Genomic DNA, 24,542 nt, shown 5'->3' with positions numbered 1-24,542 from the left:
GCATTCGTCACCACTCGTCCCTTTCCGTAACCGGAATAACACAAGTTGGTCACGAATGGAGCTTGCGGGTGAACAAGCTATGATACTATTTCCTGTACGACATATTACTAATATGAATGGATGGTTGGTCTGCTTCTGACGTTGAACATGATATCCCCCAAAATACACGCAACTCTTTCGAAATATCAATTAACAGACATGAGATAGGGATTGTATGCTCTGAGTCAATAATATAAAGGACTTCAACGTAGAACAAATACTCAGGCCAACAGCTATATCGACTACAGTTTAAATAAATTTTACATGCATTGTGGATATTTTTACAGCAGTTTACTACTTGCTATGTTTCCCGATAAAAGGGAATCTACACGGAAGCGACAGCAGAAGTTGTTCAGTCATGCTACCTTGTCATTAGAATATTTAGTAGAATAAGTTGAACCACGGACGTACATATTTGGTTGAACACAAACTCTTTTCGCACACCGGATTTTCTCTCTCTCGATTTTCGCATTATTGATGACGATTTCAACAAAACAACCAAGCTCCTCACAGCGATAGTCTGTTCGCGGAGCTCTCTATACTATGTCACGCGCTGGGAAGGAGCTTGCAAAACAACCTGAATCAATAAAGCATGCAGAACGACCTTATTGATGGTGGAATTAGGTACGTAATTATCCTACAAAATTATTTATGGATCATGATTTTCTACATAATGTGAATTATATTCTTTCGAAAATGTCATGATTTGAGGGTGTGATTAAGTTGTGATCATGATGAATACACACCTTTCCTAGCTGCCCGGCCGCCGCCCATGTCAGATGGTGCACAGGCGCTCGTACATTCTTAGAACTCTTACGTGCATTTTTATCATAACATGATGCATGATTCTGTGAAAATAAATGTTTTTAGTGTCCTACCTTTCGGTTTTAACAGGTAGATTCTAGTATTAACAGTAGGGCTGGGACGGGTAACACGGGTACTCGGGTAGGGTTGGTACTGAGTAGGGTCCGGGACTACCCTTGCCCGTGGTTAGTCACGTGATATATTGTTTCATGACAAAAAATATCTAAAACTTTATGGTTACACTACAAGTCACTATTGTTCGCATTTCTTTCTGACTATGCACCCATTCCTTCTGACCTTTATAGGTTTGAATAAAGCTAAAACTTCAGTCAACTTCAGTGTATGCATGGCCAGATCGTTTTATATGTGTATCTAAATACATTTTACCAGGGCTATGGTAAAACTATTCCAAATCGGACTTTTTACACCAAGGTCTAGAGACATATAGCCGGTATCCGGGTAGGGTTGGGTAATAGCGTGGTGGGTACCCGGGTTGTAAATTTGGACTCGCCCCCAGCCTTAATTAACAGGTAGATTCTAGTAATTGCAACTGTTGATTAAGTGCACGTGTTATTTTAGAATATTATCCCTTTGTCATTTCCTTACAAAGTGCAAACTTAGTACCATCACTGCTATCGACTAAAATAGATTCCAATGGTTAGATTGGAAAGCAAATGGCATACCACATTAACATGTTACTGTCACAAACTGGAGTAACCGATGGTTTAGCCGACCAGGAATCTGTGTCAGGATCTGCAACTTGAAAGTTTTAATCAAACATTGGCCCTGCATGGTTATAATATTTAGAATAGTTGTTGTAAGTCATTGAACGTTCAAGTACAAGTACTGTATTCACATGGTAGAGCGTCCACCCAGAGAGCGGAAGGTCCAAAAGACGTTAAAACATTGTACTTGTTGTAACTCTGTAATACCAGAGGGGGCAAGGGCGGCCCAGTCGTCTAAGGCGCCGCGATTTGCTGTGCAGAGTTGGGTCCCCTGGACACGCCAGAAACCTATGATTGTGGGTTCGAATCCTGGTTCGCCCCGATTATGTTTCTAGGTTTGTCAGAACCATACCCGTGCTCATGTGTTTCACTGAAGTGGTAAAAGTCTGAGACCTGCATCACTTCAGCCTTTCCTCACACATTAAGCTGACACGCCGTGATATGACTGGAATACTGTTAAAAGCGGCATTAAACCCAACTCACTCACTCACTCACTGTAATACCAGCCTAGTTCAGCAAGGGTGGATACTGGACTTTTATAATCAGTTGATGCCCTTGCCTCGGGAAGATGGCAACGGTCATGATATGGCTGAAATGATGATGTGACTTAAGATTTTGACTTCCCCAATCACCCTTGACAAATCTGCAAGTAAACTTTATTAGCACCCTGTACTATGTGTACAGAACCCCCCAAAGTTTAATGACAGTCCTTATTCAGGGCTCGATTAAGCTTTATAAGCATGCAACCTATTATTGAAAAATGCAAACTAATATTTTTATCTACATGCAATAAGTGCTTGTAAAAAAATATCAAATTTGTCTTGGAGTAACTAAATTGTCCACATACAAAATCGATCTTTGAACTCAGTCAGTACCTCTGAGGTTTATTGACCATACCACATCCTTGTGTAAAGGGTAATTTCTCATGCTTTCTTGGGCTTGGCGTCATCAAACTGTGGGTTTAAGATTGTGTGCAATGTTCCTATTACATTTTGCAGCAATGCATCATTAATTTATGTGACACAGGCAGCAGACCAGCCTATGTTTTAACTTTGATAAATTTAAGTGACCGGGGTGCAACCTGATTTTGTTGGGATCAACTTGGTTTTCATGGCAACATGCATCTAGTGCAAGTTAAATCAAGTTTCTTAAAATTGATCCCTAATATTTTCCTGAGTAGGATACTCATGTTTTTACATTCAATACACTTGGGGAAGTGTATATTTACAGTCAACTTCCCGAGGCAAGAGAGTTAACTGACTTTAAAAGTCCAGTTTCCACCCTTGCCGAACCAGGCTGGAATTCCTGGGCTCGATCGTAGCGCCACCAGTGGCTATTACGAGTTATGTCCTTGCTATGCCTCTCCTATTGACCAATCAGATTCAACCTTTCGCATCACTTGCATTTGCTTCAAACAAAACGATGGCGCCCAGTCAAGACGATCTGATTGATTTCAAGATCTATATTGTGATAAAACGAGTCTTACATCGCGAAGTGCATCAAATCACGTGAGCACCTTGATTAAAAGCATGAAAAGATTTAGAAAATATCTGTTGACAACGAGTTAGCAGTGCACATGCTTTGCAAATCCTGCAGTCGACCGAAATCTGCATGACACTTTATGAACTGGATTTCGATTTCGGTGCGCGATTTTGATTGGACTATGCATAGACTCGTTAGTCCAGCCAAAATGTAACTCCATAATACCAGCCTAGTTCGGCAAGGGTGGAAACTGGACTTTTATAGTCAGTTAACTCACTTGCCTCGGGAAGATGATTTACAGTATTCACCGTATTAAATGCCCTGCTCCCAATAGACCAATCTGTAATCTTTGTAAGCTCCCCCTACCTAAACCGAAGTTACCATTTATCTTCGTGTTTATGTTATTAAAAACTAGTGAGTTTTATTGATGTTTGAAATAAGTTTGTTTACCACTTCTTGATTTCTGAAAACAAATATATATGTTGTGTATGGTTTTAATAAGTGCCACCCCTTGTCAATTTTCTAGTCAGGCTTTTGTTCCAATGATGTAAGGTAATCAATTAGTGAAGTCAGATCATATTTTTCTCAGCAATGGAGCCCCGTGACATCATATGGTTTCAACTGGGCAATCGGATTGAGTATCGCTTAAATGCATATATCTGATAGTTATTACACTCATTAATTCTACCTTTATGGGTAGTATTGGATATTTTTTAACAAAGCAAAAACATTTCTGTTACTATCTTGTTTAAGTGCTAGCATGTAAACACTGACAATAGCAGGTCAGTAAATCCATTTTGAGGTACGCCATTAGTAGTTTTCAACTAAATGGTAAACTGTGTCCATGTTTTGGTATAAATGATGCATTTCATTACTGCAGTTATATTATTCAACATTTAAATTAATATACATGATATCCTTAATATGGTGAATTTTCTTGTGGCAGAGATCAGCACCAATGCACTGTTATTTACAACACTGGCTAGACTAATCACATTGCTAGTATTATCATGGCCTGAAATGAAATGAATCCATATTCATAAATGCCATAATGTGACATATGCTGAACCACGGGCATCAAAAGTCAATCTGACGCTTTATTTTAGGATGTCGCTACATCAGTGAAATAACTTGAACATTACGTTAAACCCCTTATGACCTGACCTCATCTTATGTGGGTTTCCCTTTTTCAAGATTATGCAATGGTCTGACAATATCAAATGGTGACTTGTCAAACTGTTCCATTCATAAACATCTACCATGGGCTATACAAAATGGTAATCATTGGGATATTGTTCTGGTTTTGATGCATATCAAGAATAATGACAGTTTTACAGTAGTGGTTTGCAGATAAATTTCGGTAAATCTTTGCATCAAAGTAATGAATGTAGGCACAGTTGTTCAGAGCTACAGATAAGCAGCATATTTGTGTAAAATACCCCCCAAAATATTCAGAACCCACTTACTTTCAGTTAACTTGCGTACAGAAAAGCTTGCATTAAATGAAAAACTCAAATGTCTAAAATGTCGCGTAAATTACCAATGAAGATTTTTCAGCATGTGTACAAAGGAGCTAATTTCTGAAACACAATTACGAGCTAATTTATTTTCCGGGTCAAGCCTATTTATTTAGAACAGTTATATACATCTGAAACATTATTTCATATTTTTTTAAATCTTAAAATATTCACTACTTTTGGGAAAAACCCAAAGTGATGAATAAATGAGTGAAAATATATTGGTTACCCAATGAAAAAAGTAGTAACCCAATTTAAATAGAAACCCTAGAGTAACAACTCAATTGCTCAAAAAGTTATCTGGAGCTCTGGTTGTTTATTGATTCACTGGAGTGCACAAAAGTAAAGGTTATCATACAAGAAAATCACACAACAATATTGATGGCAGCATTTAAGAAATACTTACCGTACCACAGGAATACAATCAAAGTTGTCAATCTCCAGGTCTACTATTATAGCACTATTATTTTTGTCTCTCCTACTCCATCTATGACAGTGAGTGAGTTAAAATTTAGATTCACGTCGGCAGTATTTCAGCCATATTGTGACAGCTATGACAGAAAATGTAACTCGTGTATGATTTTAAGAAGCACCCCCCCCACCCCCCTGAATTTTCTAAAGAAAAATCTTACACCTTACATATTCCAGTGGACACATCATTGAAACACACTGAAATTAATGGACTATTCTTGGCGTAAAAGGTGACTAACAGGATCAGGTGGTCAGCCTCGCTGACTTGGTTAATGCATGTTATCGTATTACAATTGTGTGGATCGATGCTCATGATGTCAATCACTGGATTGTCTGGTCCAGACTCGATTATTTACAGACTTCCGTCATACAGCTGGAATGTTTCTGAGTGCGTCGTTAAACAACAAACAAACAAACAAATTCACACTAATTATTGCCTTTTCCAGATAAGCTTCTATGATGACACTTCACGATGGTGACATAAAGGCATCTGGAGACAAACAAGCCCTTTTGGAATGATGCTGAGAGATGACAGGATGTCCTCTACTATAAGGCCACGGAAGTGTCTTATTTTGTGTATATTTATAACAATCCCTTTGCTGGGGTATTTGTGGTTTTACCCATCATGCCATGGCTTCCACACAGCGACCTCCTTCACAACGGACAGCGTGTACTCGGTGTGGCCACAGTTCACAACGGAGACAGTGTTCACTCAGGTACTAGGTTATGAGTGAGTGAGTGAGTGAGTGAGTGAGTGAGTTGGGTTTAACGCCGCTTTTAACATTATTCCAGTTATGTCACGGCGTGTCAGCTTAATGTGGAAGGAAAGCCAGAAGTGATGCAGGTCTCAGACGTTTACCACTTCGGTGAAACCCACGAGCATGGGTATGGTGCTGACAAACCTAGAAACATAATCGGGGCGAACCGGGATTTGAACCCACAATCATAGGTTTCTGGCGTGCCCAAGGGACGCAACTCTTCACAGCGAATCGTGGCGCCTTAGACGACTGGGCCACCCGTGCCCCCTACTAGGTTATGAGTGAATGGGCTGGGTTTAACACTGCTTCATGTAACTGCTTACAAATACAGTGATATAGCGCTGAAGGTGTCATCATTTGGACTTCAGAAACATCCTGGCAAAAATTGGAATTCACAAATTTATACACCTTGGCTTGGAAATATTATTGTTATTTTCCTTAAGTATTAATGACAAGAATGCTCTCTGTGTGATTTTTTTTTATTCATGACCAATTATTAATATATGATACTTTTTTTTATTAGATGCTTTTTTTTCAAACATATGGTCAATGTTTATGTTTTGACCAATTAGCAGTGATTAGTAGTCAAGAGAATGAACAGGGGTATATATAGTGTTCTGTTCCTGGTGTCATGTTAGAATTGGTTTGTTTATGTAAATATGTTTTATATTTCAGGAATATTTTGATGAGCGTTGCTTCCGTATGACGGATATGTCAATAGCGAAGTTGGATACCTTTGTAAAGGAGTGGGGACAATCTTCAAAGTCTGAATGCAGGTATGGTGCTTGTAACCACAGTGTTATATATGTTCTTTGGTTCATTAAAACATTATATATCAAGTCAACATAGTTATTAACTTGTCTGTGGTATTTGAGTTTATAACTACCACGCCAAATTCACACTTCACTGTACTGAGATTCAGGGGTACTGCCAGATTGGCAGTATTTCACCATGTGGTCATATTGTTAAAAGCGGCGTAAAACCAAACTCACTCACTCACTCACCATGTGGTCAGTTTGAGTTTAAATGGATACATTTGTATATATAACAGATATATAGGATTCCAGGCAGGCAAATTTGGGAAAATCGTTATCGTGTTCAAAATTAGATTTTTTTAAAGTAATCATTTTCCTAAATTCATAGATATTTTAACATTGAAATGTAACATTGCTTTCAATGTAATAATGTTAAGTTAAGCATAATAAACATTAAAGGGAAAATACACTCCAACTTTGAAAGTATTCTTCATGGATTCAAAATTTGCTATTATGGACTATAATCTTGACTGGTTTGACTTGTGTCTGGTGCTGTTCTTGTTGCGCTGTTGAAGCCTTTTCCCCAATGTTGGTGTCCTTTTATCAGTAAAGTACTATTCACCTAAAAAAGCCACAACCTTAATTAACTATAACAGCATAAAATTGGAAATATTTCATTCAAAGTTGTTAATTTTTACTGACACTTGCTGCCAGGTGCCTTTGAGCCAGTCAGATGAATCCCTGGTTTAGCAGACAAATTCCCACCAGCCGACAGTGAATTACAGTGTCAGTGTCCTTGAACTGCAGTGTCAGTATCCTTGAACTGCAGTGTCAGTATCCTTGAACTGCAGTGTCAGTATCCTTGAACTGCAGTGTCAGTGTCCTTGAACTGCAGTGTCAGTATTCTTGAACTTCATTATCAGTGTCCTTGAACTGCAGTGTCAGTTTCTGTGTCAGTGTCCTTGAACTTCAGTGTCAGTGGCCTTGAACTTCAGTGTCCTTGAACTGCAGTGTCAGTGTCCTTGAACTTTAGTGTCAAATATTATCTGAACTATGTAAGATGATACTTTATTAATAGTAACCACAAGAATATAACATTTCAATAAGAATTTCAAGTAGTCATATAGTCACATGCAACCAGGCCAATTTAAGTACTTGTTTCATAGTTTTTTCATCCCCCAAATACCTGAAGGCAAACAGAAACAAGTAACAAGTACAACTCTCTTTTTGAATAAATTGATAAATATCAAAATTTATTACTGCTTTGTGTCTAGTTCAGTATGTTCTTGTGCATAATACACCCTCACCATTTTTGGTTCATCTGGAGTGCGTGGGCAAGAAAATACTTGTACTGTTGACTATTAATTATGAGTTAGACACAAAACTAGACACTTATTTCCAATGGCAGATATTTTTTAGTTTTTGATGCGGAAAGGGAGAGAGGGAAAGGTGGGGAGGGGTGATTCGGCATTTGAGAAAATGGGGGAAAAGTGAACGCTGGATCTGTGAATTAGGTAATTAAGTTGGTTTAATGCATGATGGACAATGGACTAAAAGTATCTGAAGACCAGTTTTGTATTATTGTCTGTTTGTCTCATTTTTCCCCCAGGGATCTATACCAACGCTTTGCAGCTATGTTCTCTGTGTCAAAGAGACCGACGCCACTTATTTTACCAAATCCATTCAAAGCCAAGGTGAAGAATTGGCTTGGCAACAATGAAGAGCTCTTCCAGCAGGTGTATAAGCAGGTATACTGGGAGTAATAGTGTACACATGAATATTTCATAATCAATACTTCATGGGTAGGAGAGATTGGCTCTATGTCTCGTGAAACATAGGCCATGGCCTTGTGGCCCCTACTCTACACACTGCTTCAATGTCAGGCAATGGTAGGGTTCACACAAAGTTACTGCATGGAGCTAGGCTCATTTGACATCCTTGAGTTCATCTTCCTGAGGCAAGGGAGTTAACTGACTATAAAAGTCTTGTTTCCACCGTTGCTGAACTAGGCTGGAAATATGGAGTTACATTTTGTTCGGACTGTTTGTCTAATCAAAATGGCATAGCGAAATCGACATCCGGTTTGTAAACTACCTTGCACATTTTGGTTGATTGCAGGATTTGCAAAGACTGTACCGCCAGCTCGGCGTCAACAGATATTTTCTTAATCTATTCATGTTTTTGTGCTCACAGGATTTGATACACTTTGCGAAGTAAGACATGTATCGATCACATCTTCTTGACTGTGTGCCACTATTTTGTTTGAGGCAAATGCAAGTGATATGAAAGGTGGAATCTGATTGGTCAATAGGAGGGACATAGAGGGGACATAATTCGTAATAGCCACTGATGGCGCTACAATTGGGGCCAGAAATTCCAGCCTAGTTCAGCAAGGGTGGAAACTGGACTTTTACTGTCAGTTAACTCCCTTGCCGTGGGAAGATGTCTTGCGTTACGCACCACCTTATTTAATTACCTGACTGAAAATAAACCATTGTACAGGTATGTAGGTCCTTTCTATGAGGGGGCGGTCGGGTAGCCTAGTGGTTAAAGCGTTAGCTCGTCATGCCGAAGACCCGGGTTGATTCCCGACATGGGTACAATGTGTGGTGTCCCCCGCCGTGATATTGCTGGAATATTGCTAAAAGCGGCATAAAACTGAACTCACCCACCCACCTTTCTATGAGGCACGGAAACAGTATCTTATAGTTCAAGAGAAAGTTCAAGATAGTTCTAGAGAAATCTGTCACCTTGTTAAATGAGTTTGTAGGTTTATTGATAGGGTAAGTTTAAGTCGTTTGCCTCGGGATAATTTACCCTGCGGTTATCCTGAAATGGTTCCCAGTATCTCATGCTTATCGTAAGAGGTGACCACACATTTTTCAAATCTTTTTGTTTGTTATAACCTCAAACATCACCAATCTACTGAGTGTTACATCACACTCTTCTGGAAAATGATATTACAATGCAGTGTTCGTGGTAGGTTTTTGTACAGTGCGTGCAGAAATGAAATAATAAATTTTCAATTCAAATATTTCGCGTGTGAAGTTTTTATTTCAATAAAATCAGTACTAGTACAGCTATTAATTATGACCAAGCTTTAACTTACGGTCCAGTTTTGATATAATGAACGTTCAATCATTAATAAAATAAATATGACTGTTGTTAGCACATGCCCATGTGTGGAAGTTTTCTTCCGTCGCTCTGTTTATGATCGTTCGTACTACCGACTATTACTTGTAAGCTGGGCACTGATTGGATGAAACGAACAACTTCCAGGGAATTCCATCGATAGTAACGAATGAGGTCCTGTGTCTGAGATTAGTTATCCGTTGCCCAAAGACCATATATGGAAATATAAAGGACGCAATTCAAAGCGCCATCTGGCCACACTCTATTTTTAGCAATGGGAATTTCCAGGTTTTGATTTATTTTCGTCTGAACATCGTAAGCAGGCTATCAGCTTTGAATAGTTTTTTATTTTATTGTATTGATACAAAATTAAGTATATCACAATCTGTGCGTGCAAAACATGCATGCAAAATATTTTTTGCGTGTTCATATGATTTTAATGCGTAGAAAACGCAGGACCGCGTTAACGCGAACACTGCAGTGCAATCATTCATTATCTAAACAGTTGACTGTCACTTCAGTGAATGTGCTTGTAAAGATAAGGGGTACTTTTTAACGGAATCACCTGTTGAGTGGTGATTGCTTCTTCCGAGTTAGACAGGGTAGAATAGGCCTTCAGCAACCCATGCTTGCCATTAAAGGCGACTATGCCTGTCATAAGAGGCGACTAACGGGATTTGGTGGTCAGGCTGCTGACTTGGTTGATGCATGTCATCATATCCCAATTGTGTGGATCGATGCTCATAAGGGGCGGTCGGGTAGCCTAGTGGTTCAAGCGTTCGCTTGTCACACCGTCCCATACTTTAACATAGGCTTACAATAGTCGTAGCGCTAAGATTGCTTTGTGCAAGTTGGCCCCGGTAAACTGGATCAGGTGTATAGGCTCAGGGTCTCATCATACCCCAGGATGAGGGATGATGCTCATATCAATCACGGGTTTATCTGGCCGTTACTTGGTTGTTTATAAGAATCCATGATATAGCTAGAATGTTGCTGATTACAGCGTAAAACAACAAAGAAATAATGTGCTTATTTGTTTTTGCAGGAAGTGACTCATGTTTTCAATCGGGTTACCCGGGAATACAACATCTTCAACCCACTGAGGGATAAACGGCCCATGAAAACACCCGCTGAGCCGGAGAGACAATAGTAATGTGTTTATTATATTATTTGGCTTACAGATTTCATTCCTTTCATAAGAGAAAGAAAAAAAAAGTTTGATGTCATTCTTGTCTTAATGTCATCCCGAACAGTATTTTTGGGGGGGAATGGAAGTCTTTGAAGATTGTTGTTGACATTGCTAAAATTACTGAACAGGAAGACGTAAATATTTGTCAATTTCAATTTTATTTTATATTTGAGAAACCAACTGTTTACATCTTCAAGTCTGTCGAACTATCTGATGACAGCACGCGGTTGTGTTCAGACCTACTCTCCATCCCTGGAGTGACCGTATCCACCCAGACGGTGTGCAGACGTCTGCACGACTTTGGTCTCCATGCTAAAAGAGCATTCATAGGGAGTCCACTGACACCGAAGCATCGGCGTGCACGTCTTCAATGGACACAGCAACATGTCCTGATGGACCATCAGGGACTGGACGTCAGTACTTTTTACTGACCAGTCCAGGTTTTGTGTAGATCATATAGGTGTGGAGGCAATGTGGGGATCGTGGTCAGGATGCCGACATCACTCAATATGAACGATAGTGTGGCTGTTCACTGATGGTTTGGGGCCGAATCAGCTGGGATGGAAGAACGGATCTGCATGTGCTCCGCCGGGGTACCATGACTGGTTTGAGGTATTGAGGTGAAGTCCTTAACATCTGTGTCTGACCCTGTGATGGTGCTATACGTAGGACACAGCTTTATTCTGATGGAAGATAACGCCTGACCTCATCGTGTCTGTAACTGGCCAGCACGTTCTCCGCATCTTCATCCAACAGAACATGTTTTGGACTTGTTGCAGGTTTCCATATCAAACATCCTCTTCAGCCACAAAGTCTACAGGATATTACATAGCCTTGATTGAGCAGTGGAAGTCTTAGACACAGGTCTTTTAACAGTATTTCAGTTATATCATGGCGTTTCAGCTTCATGTGGGAGGAAAGCCCGAAGTGATGCAGGTCTCAGACATTTACCACTTTGGTGAAACCAATGAGCACGGGAATGGTGCTGACAAACCTAGAAACATAATTGGGGTGAACTGGGATTCGAACCCACAATCATAGGTTTCTGGCATGCCCAAGTGATGCAACTCTGCACAGCGAATTGTGGCGCCTTAGATGACTGGGCCACCCGTGCCTCCCAACAGCAAATCCAAAGACATAGAGACATACACATTGTTTCCAAGCCGTTTATCAGGCTAGGGACTCTCACGCTACTAATGCTGTTTCTTTGCATGTTTGGACATTTGCATCAGTAAAGCATGTTTTTTATGGGTGTCCCAATGCTGTAACCTGTTGTTTAATTTTAATGTCGTTGTCAGCTGTTTACCAATGCAATTATACCATTAAATGATTGATGTTATAACTCGTACATTTGTGTTTCATTGACAGAGTACTGTCTCATAGTCATGTTTCAGGTTGCCTGTCCTGTGACTTGAGGGGGGGGAGATTTTGAGAAGTTGACATCTCTTATATAGAAAAATGGAGGGTATTACTGTATGTTATAGCTAATTCAGGCAAGTGCACGTTCTTGGTTACTTTCTAGACAGTGTTATATTTTTGTTTCAGTGTCGAAAGACTGATTGTGAACAGTAGGGAATCCTGTGATTTCTGCAATTATAAAAAGTAAGTACCGAGGGATTATGACAGCAAAAAATACGAGGAAACATTATTTTTATTTAAGATTCTTGAAGGTTTTGGCACTGTGTTCAGAACTACATTGTACCTCCTCCCCAAACACCAATTGCAAGGAAACAGTGTTACAGTAGAATGTGAGGAGGGTAAACAAAATGTGTTACTGTCCTTGCACCAATCTCGCTGGCCCACCACCCCCTATAATAAATGACCAGTCCCTTAGTACTCTAAGACAAAAAATACTTAGGCTTAAAAAAATATAAGAATTGGTTCTCAGCCAATGGGTTTTGAAAATATAGTGCGGGCGGGCAGTGTTTTTTGGGGGTGGAGGGGTTGTTGAAACTAGTATGTAACCAAATAAACAGTTGTGTAACCAAATAAACAGTTGTGTAACCAAATAAACAGTTGTGTACAATGAACCTGGGAAAGGGCCACCCTACATAAATGTATTTCTTGATGAGTGAAATACTGGAATACAGTATTTGACCACCGTTGGACAGGGACTATTTAAGGATTTTTTTATTTAATGGAAATAATAACGAAACATGCGGCAAACTTTATGATTATGCGGGTGGTGCCTAAGAACCAAGAATATTATTTTTTGTAGCTTTATTATTTATTTTTGTGTGTGTTAAACAGTTTGGCAAAATGTTCAAATATTTTGCAAGTTCACCCGATGGAACGGGCACATGGGTTTTAGGTCTGGAAAAGATCTTAGAGCCATGACTGTCATAGGTATACGTTGCACAGAAAGTTATGATGATCATGATGCTAGAATCTCTTCGAGATGAAACTCAGATTCCAGTGACAATGTCCCACGAAACAATGCCGTTATGTTCCCAGTTTTACAGCTGAGCACGAGACTCACCGCCTGGAGTCCTCCATGTCCTACACAGCGTCCAACACCTTCAAGATGGAGAAGTGGCATGCCCTGTTCATGTTCAAGAAACATCACCCGCTCAACTGGAACAGGGAGGAGTTCATGGACCTCATGAAACTCTCGCAAAAGTGGTAGGTCGTTGACACTAGTGACGTTGATGCCCCAACCGTCACGCAGTCCCCCTTACTTATAGATCTCCACTACTCAAACGTGTTAAAGAAATGAAGCCACATTGTTTTTGAAAGCTAGTTAACATTTGATTGGTTCAAGAACCTGACTCCCTTCATTTAGATTGGGCAGTCAGATGTTCTCAGGGTTCGCCTGACACGACCTGCTCTGGAGGGTTTTTCAGATCTAAACTCAGCGAAATATTGAATTGGAGTCAAGATCCGATTTTAATAAAATTTCATCCTAAAGTAACTTGCCACACTCTATTAGCAGGGTTCCATTCAAGGAACTTGATTTAACTTGCACCTGGTGCATATTGACACAATGGTTAAATTGACACAGTTTGTCCCATGCCTTGTTGACATCTCCATGTGTATCATGTACTATCCAGCCTTCACCTTCTGCTCTCCAAGCCTCGCTTTCAAACCAGATGTAGCGAAGTGTGAAAAAGGTCAATATGACAGCATTTGTTACTTTGTGAAACGTGAGGCCAAATCAATTTATTTCCTTTTCCTAACAGTTATTTTTTTAAGACTCAGCCCCCGTTCCAGAATGTCAGATGCTCAGTCCCTAATGCTGTTTGATTGTCCAGGTTCGATGTGGCCCACCAGCGTGACCCCGCCGCTCAGTACCGGGTGATGGTGTGGGACATATTCCCCCACGCAGGGGCCAGCCAGATCCACCCCCATGTACACGGATTCCTCAGTCCACACATATACCACGGTCAGTAATGTTTGTCCCCACGTAGGGTCCAGACAGATCCACCCCCATGTACACAGATTCCTCAGTCCACACATATACCACGGTCAGTAACGTTTGTCCCCACGCAGGGGCCAGCCAGATCCATCCCCATGTACACAGATTCCTCAGTCCACACGTATGCCACGGTCAGTAACGTCTGTCCCCACACAGGGGGGCGAGCCAGATCCACCCCCATGTACACAGATTCCTCAGTCCACACGTATACCATGGTCAGTAACCTCCATTACGCTGTTTGTATTGAGAGATTTGATTTGACTTTATGGACAGTGATGACTGAATACACCAATGACCCCTTTAGAACAGACAGGTGATCACAGGGATGACAGGGAAAACTAATACCAATATGTCAAAAGTGGTTCAGTATGCAGTAATCTCTAATGTAATACTCTGGAGGGTGGAGTTGTGTCCCTTAGGTGTGCCATGATCTGATGATAGAGGGTTCGAATCCCAGATTATTGTTCTTGGTTTGTCAGCATCGCACTCACCAACCATTGAACATGGTGGTGACCTATGAAAATCCGGGTTAGAATAGGTCTTCAGCAACCATGCTTCAGTAACAGGCGAGTAGGTGTGTCATAACAGGCGAGTAGGTGTGTCATAACAGGCGAGTAGGTGTGTCATAACAGGCGGCCTACGGGATTAGGCTCACTGACTAGGTTGATGCATGTCATCATATTCCAGTTTCCTAGATAGATGCTCATAACATCAATCACTGGATGGTCTGTCCAGCCTCGATTATTTACAGACTGTCGTCATATAGCTGAAATATTGTTGAGTGCGGCATTAAACAACAACTTTTCAGGCATTTCAGGCTTTCCTCCCTTAATAAGCTGACACTAGTTGATATTGTTTCTGTACTGTACACAGTAGTGTTGAAACCAACTCACTCACAGCAACACTGTACCATTTCACCACCACTCATCAGATGTAACACGCACAGGTAGCCCAGTTTGCTATACAGAGTTGCATTCCCATGGTTTCTCCAAAGTGGTAAACATCCGAAAGTGGCACTTGGGGCTTTTCACCCACATAAGCTGACACATCGTAATATGTCTGAAATACTGTTTAAAGCGCAGTTCAACCAAACCCACTCACTGACTAAACTGATCAGGGAAGTTTAAAACATGTTTAACGGTTGAGAGTCTCCAGTAATCTGATATATTCCAAATGAGTGTGAACTGAAAGCAGCTTTAAGATATACTGACTTGCTGAAGCTGTAACCCCCTCCTCTTGTGTACAGGTGTGGTGGAGGCGTGGAGGGAGGGGGCGGAGGAGTACTACCGCAGGTACAACAACAACTACTTCACCGACCTCGTCTCCGTGTACAGCGCGATGGGGCTGACAGTCACACATGGGGCAGCTGTGGCCATTGCTAGTATAGTGAGTATAACATACATATCTATTATTAAGCACTTTAGCTCAGGACCTGGAGCTCTTAGAACCCCGATGGTAATGACAAACTTCAGGAATCTTGGACCCGTCAGCATGCACCGCTAGCTGGACATTGCGTGCTGAGGTTTGGCTGCTGGTGGCACCAGCAACCCATGCTTGTCATAAGAGTTGACTATGCTTGTCGTAAGAGTTGACTATGCTTGTCGTAAGAGTTGACTATGCTTGTCATAAGGGGCGACTTACATGACCACCTGGTCAGGCTTGCTGACTTAGCTGTCATCATTGCGTGGATCGATGCTCATGATGTCTGGATATAAAGTCTCTGAAAATGAGGAAGGAATGGTGCTTTACTTAATCCAAGTGTATATCTCAAGTTGTTAAATACGCATACAGTGACACCCCTAGTTTAGGCTTAACAAAATAACAGAATTGGTTCTAAGGCAATGGCTTTTGAAAATATAGTGCGGGTGGGTTGTTGTTTAAACTACTAATTTTATGAGACAAATACACATCATCACATCTAGTGATGTTTTATCAGAAATTATATATTTTCATTGACCAAATTTGCAAACGGAAAAACAAGCACACAACTATTGCCGTCATGACCATAATATATAACACAAGATGCACAGTACATCAGTGCGCATGTAAAGGGAAGTAACTGCACGCTATATTGGATTGTGTTTGTTTTTAAGTATTGTAGCATTTCACTGCCGGGGTCGTGTGTGTTCAAGACGCGTAATGTTTTATTATTTTTGTTTGTTTGATATTTGAAATAAAAATGAAACATGCGGCTGACTTTGTGATGGTTTGGCAGTGCCTGAGAACCAAGGTTTTTTTTAGCCTTTAACAGTTCTTTTGAAATTTTCAACATCATCAACCTTATTACAAAGGGGCTGAAGATTTGAAATTCTTGGAAGTAGGGAATACTCATTAGTTTTGGGGAAAAAATACGCCCTTTCCTTTTAGCTAGAATGTTTGAAACACATACCCCGGTAAGTACTCCTCAAGTTTTACACACAAAAGTACCGGTGAAGATCCGGTTTAGAATTGATCTTCTGCCACCCATGCTTGTCATAAGAGGTGACTAACGGATCAGGCTCATTGACTTGGTTGATGCATGTCATCATATCCCAGTTGAATTGATTGATGCTCATGATGTCACTCACTGGATTGTCTGGTCCAGGTTCAATTATTTACAGCCTGCCATCATAGAGCTGGAATATTGCTGAGTGTGGCATTAGTTAAACAAGACAAAAAGATAACTTGTTCACTGCGGGATGTCCTGAAGAATAATGTGTGGTGTGGCACTCCTCAGTTCAGTGCCTCTTTCAGAGAAACAAACTGGTTTTTTAAAGAAATAACTGAAAGAATATCCATTGCCAATGAAAAGCTCAGCCCCCTCCCCCCTGAATATAAACAGGTCAGTCCCTAAGTACAACATTTATCAGCGAGCATTGGTGGATCCAGAGGGTCCTCCACCAATCTCATTAAAATCAGATCTGAGTTATCACTGTCACTAAGCAAAGATCTGAGGACATCCCATTATGGGTCATGTCAGAACGACCTTTCGTGAACTTTGACCGGCCACTGAAATGACTATTAGCCAATTAGAAAGCAGCTTTCTCGAACTTTACAGCACTCGTTTCAACCTGGTTACTTCCATTTCAGATTACTCTTGAAAAATTTGTTGACACAGTTCTCGATTAAAATTTTGAAAACTGAACTAACGAACATTCCAGAATGTCTAATATATGGTTGAGATTGTATGGCAGTCCTTCCCCCATACTGTGCAAGGCCTCCTCCTTTCAAAATATTTATCCCATGGAAGCGAGAGATAGACGATAATTTTGACGGAATCATTCGTACGGGCCGTAGCTGTCGTTTGGAATACCTCGTGTTAACGTTTTCGAGATTGCATGATTAGACAACACATTCCGACCGTCACTTTCATGATCTGGTAAGCAACGCTTTGATTGGTCGGATGAAAAGTCGTTCTGACGTGACCCGTAATGGGATGTCCTGAGATCTTTGTTGAATGATAGCGAGAACTAAGATCTGATTTTGATGGGATTGGTCCGCCACCACCCCCACCAAGAGAGAGGATTTTGTTATTTTGGACCCCTCCCTTTTAAAAATGCTGGATCAGCCCTTGGTGAGAGGATAATGTTTTGGGAGGCATAATAGAATGTATTATTCCTGATGAAATAATAGTATAAGATACAGTTCTTCCGATCATTGCATCAAAATTCCTTTAAAGTTAACTATTGATGATTTTTAACCAAATGACAAATTTGTATTGACAAAGTTTGTTATCACCTGGTCATTTACGTGAATTTCCTGAAGGGAAAACTACGGAAGACAAACACATTTTTATTGCTGATGTAGGGATTGTGTATGCGCTGGTGATGTGCTTCATTCCGGACAGTCTACATAAATTAGCATTGATTTTGAAGGCTTTTAGAGGTGTGTGTGTGTAGGGGGGTGGGGGGCTGTGGAGGGTCGCCTATATTATAGGCTGGGTCACTTTACAGACTGCGATATATGGTATAATTTTCCTGGTTTGTTGCAGGTACCTAAGAAGGACCATGAAGTCATCATCCTGAGCCCCACACCTGGGGACAGTTTCTTCCAACTCATCTACTACACACTGAGAGGTCAGTCGGCCAGGCTTGCCAATAGAGGTTGTGCCGATCGATACATTGCTATCGGTGAGATAGCCTAGTGGTTAAAGTGTTTGCTTGTCACGCTGAAGACCCAGGTTTGATTCCCCACATTGGCACAATGTGTGAAGCCCGTTTCTGGAGTCCCGGGTTGTGATATTGCTGGAATATTGTTAAAAGCGATGTAATACATCCTCACTCACTCTTGTCAATGGCCCGATAAGTTAATAATCAGTAATAACCCCATCAACGCTGGCCTGCACTACTGCCAGATATTGAAGCTCTCTGTGTTTCTGCCCAAAATGTATTGCCATGCATACTTTGAAGATTGTAGTGACAGTAAATCTAACTATTTAAAACTGCCAACCAACAAGGGCCGGGAAAGAAGTACCTGTTTATAAATAATTATTTCCATGGTGATGTACACTTTCAATCAGAATGTGCTGTTTTAATCAGAGGTGGTTATTGTGATTTGATACTTCTGATTGACCAATCAGAATATTGTTCCATTCTACTCGTTAGAGTACACATTTTGTCTCTGTAACCGTCTTCTTTATGTTGCAGCCTTCATTGATGATATAGACAAGCTCTGCTTCAGTATGGGTATAGGGCTTCCGCCTTTGGTAAGTACACGTGAAGATCTAGGTTAGAATAGGTCTTCAGCAACCCATGCTGGCCGTAAAAGGCTGACCCATGAAGAGCCGGGGTAGAATAGGTCTTCAGCAACCCATGCTTGCTGAAAAAGGCTGACCCACGAAAAGCCAGAATAGAATAGGTCTTCAGCAACCCATGCTTGCCGTAAAAGGCTGACCCATGAAGAGCCGGGGTAGAATAGGTCTTCAGCAACCCATGCTTGCCGTAAAAGGCTGACCCACGAAGAGCCGGGGTAGAATAGGTCTTCAGCAACCCATGCTTGCTGTAAAAGGCTGACCCATGAAGAGCCGGGGTAGAATAGGTCTTCAGCAACCCATGCTTGCTGTAAAAGGCTGACCCATGAAGAGCCGGGGTAGAATAGGTCTTCAGCAACCCATGCTTGCTGTAAAAGGCTGACCCATGAAGAGCCGGGGTAGAATAGGTCTTCAGCAACCCATGCTTGCTGTAAAAGGCTGACCCATGAAGAGCCGGGGTAGAATAGGTCTTCAGCAACCCATGCTTGCTGTAAAAGGCTGACCCATGAAGAGCCGGGGTAGAATAGGTCTTCAGCAACCCATGCTTGCTGTAAAAGGCTGACCCATGAAGAGCCGGGGTAGAATAGGCCTTCAGCAACCCATGCTTGCCGTTTTACGTGACAGACAAATGTGAGCCTAGTATGCACAAATGTAGAGAATGGACGCAGAAAAAAATATATGGCGTCCCGAGGGATGCAAAATAACAGATCTGATTGGTTCATGTCATCTTGATAAAATACTAAGTATCCCGCCTTGGAGGGAAATACATTTCTCAGTGGGAGGATAAATCCCTTATACCCTGCTTGGAAGCAAAAGGCTCCATGCTTTTTCCGAGTCAGTATAAGTCAGGTGACATAGAACAAGTTATCCTCAGCTCTATCGAACAGCTGTTTTCTATCAATTTTGATTTTAATATCATTGATTAATTTGAGGCTCCAAAGTTATCAAAACGTACAGTACACCACATTGTTTTTTATTACTTTACAGGACCCTCATATTTCTTGCATGGATCCATGAAACTAATTATTTTGGGTCCCCCAAAGCCCACTTTTATAGGCCAAGGTAAAACCCTGTAACTATTACAACAGGAATTGGGAAATCTTTATTTCCAATTTAGGAATTTTTACGGATATTTACCTCAATTTGAGGCAGAATATGGCCTCTGAGCAGGTCAAGGAAAAACCCTGTATTTTCTGAGCTTTGTGGTGCAAATCTTTTCATAATATGAACATACTGACTGCCTTTCTTTAGATTTTTTAGGTTTTTATGTCATATTACTGAATGATTGTTGCCAATTCCAGGGTTCTGACTTAGGCGGTATTCCAGCATATGCCCGTATCGTGACACGGGGGGCCGTGGCGGATGTCAGGACAGACATGAGCTCCCTTGAGCTGTTTGCAGTGAGTAGTCTGTCTTGTCTGGGAACCCAGGGAAGAATAAGAACTTAGCATTTATTATAGGCGTGGATTGGTCTCCAGGGGAGGATCATAAGAAATAGTACACATATTTGTTGGAGGGGATGTTAAAAAGATTGAAATCTTATAATCTCTCTCTCTCTCTCTCTCTCTCTCTTTCTCTCTCTGATTGTATCAATATTTCCACTTCTGACTGCAAGATCAGTGAGTGAGTGAGTGAGTGAGGTTTTTGCCGCTTTTAGCAATGTTCCAGCAATATCATGGCGGGGGACACACATTGTACCCATGTCGGGAATTGAACCCGGGTCTTCGCTGTGGCGAGCAAACGCTTTAACCACTATGCTCCCCGACCGCCCCACCTGCAAGATCATGAACCTGTTGGCTCCAGTGCTTGGTTGATGTATTTTGGACATACACTGACCTGAAGTCTTGCAAGGTGCAGTATAGGGCTGGGACGAGTCCAAATTTACTCCCCAGGTACCCAACGCCCTATTACTCGACCCTACCCGGCTACCCACTGTAGGTCTCAGGAGATGTCCCAAAATGTCCGATTGGGAACATTTTAAGCATAGCCCTGGCAAAACGTATTTAGATACATGTATTAAACAATCTGGTCATTCATACACTATAGTTGAATTAAGTTCTATCTTTATTCAACCATATGAAAAATTAGAAGGAATGCACACACATTAGTGACTTGTAGTGTAACCATAGAGTTCTAGATAATTTTTGTCATTAAACAATATATCTATCAACTGACTCACCACGGGTCCTACTCAGTACCCCCCCGACCCGGATGCCCGAGTTACCTGTCCCAGCCCTAGTGCAGTACCAATACAAATCATGAACTTATCAATGACAGCAGTCACTCGGGCAAACCACATCATTCAAGGTATGTTTATTCGTACCACAGTTCTAGACGAAGTATATTTCTTGATTGTAACTGTTGGCTAAATAACATACCATCACCAGCAGCTGTAGGGATGGTGTAAATCCTGCTGGGGATCCGTGCAGGTTGCAGAAGTATTTTAAGTCCCCACAGTCCCTAGTAGGGTGGCCTAACTTTGGTTGCTGGTGATCTATAGCCCGTTTTTATATTGTACTGTTGAATGATAAGTTATTCCTTTAAATATTCTACACTAGTTTTAAAATCGAAACTGTGATAATCTAGTCAGTTTAGAAGTGATACACATATTAAAGGAAGAGAATTTATGGATGTCAACTTTCTTGATACGTTATTATGATTATCATATGTTTAGAGTATGTCAGTGATGAAGAAGTAAGCATATACTCCAAAATGTTGTGTTCCTTGACATACATAAATTCTCTTCCTTATGTGATAATCTAGTTATTGTACTGTTTATCAATGACAGGTTTACATTCAATCCTGATATACATGTATGTCTTATCAATGTATAATGTTGTCTCGTCACGATATGCCTGAAATATTGCCGATGTGACGTTAAGTTTGCACTCACTCACTCACTCACTCACTCACTCACTCACTCTCACACTCACTCACTCACTCACTCACTCACTCACTCACTCACTCTCACACTCACTCACTCTCACACTCACTCACTCACTCACTCACACTCACTCACTCACTCACTCACTCACTCACACTCACTCACTCACTCACTCACTCACTCACTCAGGGGAGTGAGTGAGTGAGTGAGTATGGTTTTACGCCGCTTTTAGCAATATTCCAGCAATATCACGGCGGGGGACACCAGAAAATGGGCTTCACACATTGTACCCATGTCGGGAATCGAACCCGGGTCTTCGGCGTGACGACCAAACGCTTTAACCACTAGGCTACCCGACCGCCCCTCACTCAGGGGAAAGGTTGCAATGGCATGATGGTGGTGGTGGACATGTATTTGGGAGGAAATGTACGAAATATTCTAATATTTTTCTTCTTTTTTTTCAGGGTACAAATGTGAATATTGATCCCTATAAGGTGATCAAACTGGTACGTGCCTCTGTCAAACGTCGCCATACTGGCTAGTGCTCATACTCAGTGCATCATGGGATATATGTGGAGTCACTATCCGAGATAGTGCTGACAGTGCATCATGGGATATATGTGGAGTCACTATCCGAGATAGTGCTGACAGTGCATCATGGGATATATGTGGAGTCACTATACAGGATAGTGCTGACTGTACATCATGGGATAAATGTGGAGTCATTATACAGGATAGTACTGACAGTGCATCATGGGATATATGTGGAGTCATTATACAGGATTGTCCCGACAGTGCATCATGGGATATTTCTGGAGTCACGTGAAAATGATGTTAAGCCATGTTACTGATACTGTTTAGATGTGAGTGATTGGTTCGTTTGAACTTTATGTCAAGAAGGGTCTTACAATTATGCCAATTTCTTGCAAAAATATTGTTTTATGAATAGGACTATTTGAGACCTATCTATATTTTAATGTGAAAATGTGTGATACATTCATGATTGAGGTGAAAGTTTCATTTTTATGAAATGAGGCAGAGGTGTACTTGTATTTACTTGTTCTGTAATGTGAGAAACAGGGTGATGATTTTAGACTAAGGTGTCCTAGAAGCAGGAGAGAGCAGTTATATTGTTTATGAGATTTTCACAAGAATAATCGTAACAATGCTTTCTGGTTTGGCATTGTAATCACTCCATATCTCTATGAAACAAGATGGGACTTACTGTCCTATTTATGACATGTCATGATTCAGAAATTGAGGGAAATATATATGCAGGTGCAATAACACTAATATATTGTTATTATAATGTTCCCTTACAGATACCTTCTAGATATAGATAGTTTTAGTAGTTAAATACTGTTAAGTCTCTTTTATGAAAAACTATGAAAATTATGAATTACCCTATATGTCCCAATGGTAAAGGGGTAGCCTGGTGGTTAAAGCGTTTGCTTGTCTTGCCGAAGACCTGGGTTCGATTCCACACATGGGTACAATGTGTGAAGCCAATCTCTGGTGCCCCCCTCCCCCTGATATTGCTGGAATATTGCTGGAATATTGCTAAAAGCAACCAGACTCACTCATAATGTTTAATTTTAATTTTGCATAGTTAACAAAATAAGATGCACATTAACAGCCTCCCCTTCTTTTTGCATTTTGACAGTTAAATTAAGAATTTCTTAGCTATTTTCAGAAAAAGTTCAATGCTCTTTTAAGGACCAGCAGACTTAAATTATCTCAGCTCTGTTTCCCCATCATGCACTGATCCCTGGGAAGTGTGCACTGCATTGGGTGAGCTTCAGTACCTTTGTTAAGATGTGTGTGAAGTGTGTTTGTGTTAAGCTGATGAGTGGCTAGTATACATAGGCTGTGAACTGAACTGCAGTGTTGAACAAGTGAACATTGATTTACCGTACAAGCCTTCAAAATCAACGCTTATTTATATACCCTGTCTATAAAGCGAATCAAAATGAAGCAGGTCACCAGTACATACACAATCCCTACGTTTGCAATAAAAAACGTGTTTGTCTTCCTCAGAAAAAAATTCCATTGTATACCTTCAGCAAAATCAGTGAAACTCAGTGAAACTAAGTGAAACTCAGTGAAACTAAGTGAAACTAAGTGCTGAAGCTAAGGGCTGTCTTGGCATATGTACGGCTAGCAAAATTACAAATACAAATGCAATTAAATTATAAAGCATACTGATACCGTCATAAATAAGTAAATAAGTCTTCTGTTTACTTTAGGCTGTATCTTTCATGTTTATTAAATATCGGTCTTCAAAATATATACACGCTGTCATTTTACACTGGCTAGGTATTAACATTGATGTGTATGGGGATTCTGTGATGTTTTACGGGTATTCCAAATGCTAGGCCAATTATTAAGCGGCTATTGTGTTTTCTTTTAACTGATTGGCCAATATTCTTTGACGATAACTCTCGCCTCGTGTTGTGACGGAGCTATTTAATCTAATCGTTTCATGCCAAAAAGGTCGAAGCAACTGTCAATCAAGGATTTCTTTTGCGAAGCTGATGTACCTCAAACTACAGAGTCGTCTCTGGGGTTGTCTACCATGTGAGATATGGTTGTGGGGTTTATAAATGAGCAGACATAGTCACACTGGGGGAAACAAACTTCAA

The 24,542-nt window shown here is 40.8% G+C and overlaps 1 protein-coding gene across 2 annotated transcripts; it reads left to right on the top strand.

Annotated features, from left to right (window-relative positions):
* The first annotated feature begins 551 nt into the window (after positions 1–551).
* On the top strand, positions 552–22,871 carry LOC124116070. Of its 2 annotated transcripts, XM_048401669.1 has the most exons (14): positions 552–663; positions 5,485–5,754; positions 6,472–6,572; positions 8,161–8,299; positions 10,729–10,832; positions 12,418–12,474; positions 13,327–13,494; positions 14,124–14,254; positions 15,534–15,673; positions 18,258–18,342; positions 18,913–18,971; positions 20,318–20,416; positions 22,365–22,490; positions 22,539–22,871. In XM_048401669.1, the coding sequence occupies exons 2-13, from the start codon at positions 5,554–5,556 to the stop codon at positions 22,440–22,442; spliced, it is 1,362 nt and encodes a 453-aa protein (XP_048257626.1). In that variant the 5' UTR covers positions 552–663; positions 5,485–5,553; the 3' UTR covers positions 22,443–22,490; positions 22,539–22,871. The 2 variants fall into 2 exon arrangements, with proteins under 2 accessions (XP_048257626.1, XP_046333223.2); XM_046477267.2 differs by having other exon boundaries at positions 22,365–22,871.
* The last annotated feature ends 1,671 nt before the right edge of the window (positions 22,872–24,542 follow it).

Source organism: Haliotis rufescens, unplaced genomic scaffold, assembly GCF_023055435.1.
Source record: "Haliotis rufescens isolate VD_foot unplaced genomic scaffold, xgHalRufe1.0.p SCAF_23, whole genome shotgun sequence".
NCBI classification, from domain to species: domain Eukaryota; kingdom Metazoa; phylum Mollusca; class Gastropoda; order Lepetellida; family Haliotidae; genus Haliotis; species Haliotis rufescens.
The sequence above is the reverse complement of the archived record's forward strand: the minus strand, read 5'-3'. Positions and strand labels throughout refer to the sequence as shown.

What these genes read in the sequence shown, in the direction of transcription:
- LOC124116070 (XM_048401669.1), top strand. Translation starts at nt 5,554, where the DNA reads ATGATGCTGAGAGATGACAGGATGTCCTCTACTATAAGGCCACGGAAG. An exon ending in CAGTCCACACATATACCACG is followed by an intron (nt 14,255 to 15,533) that starts GTCAGTAATGTT and finishes TCTTGTGTACAG; the next exon opens with GTGTGGTGGAGGCGTGGAGG. An exon ending in CTGTGGCCATTGCTAGTATA is followed by an intron (nt 15,674 to 18,257) that starts GTGAGTATAACA and finishes GGTTTGTTGCAG; the next exon opens with GTACCTAAGAAGGACCATGA.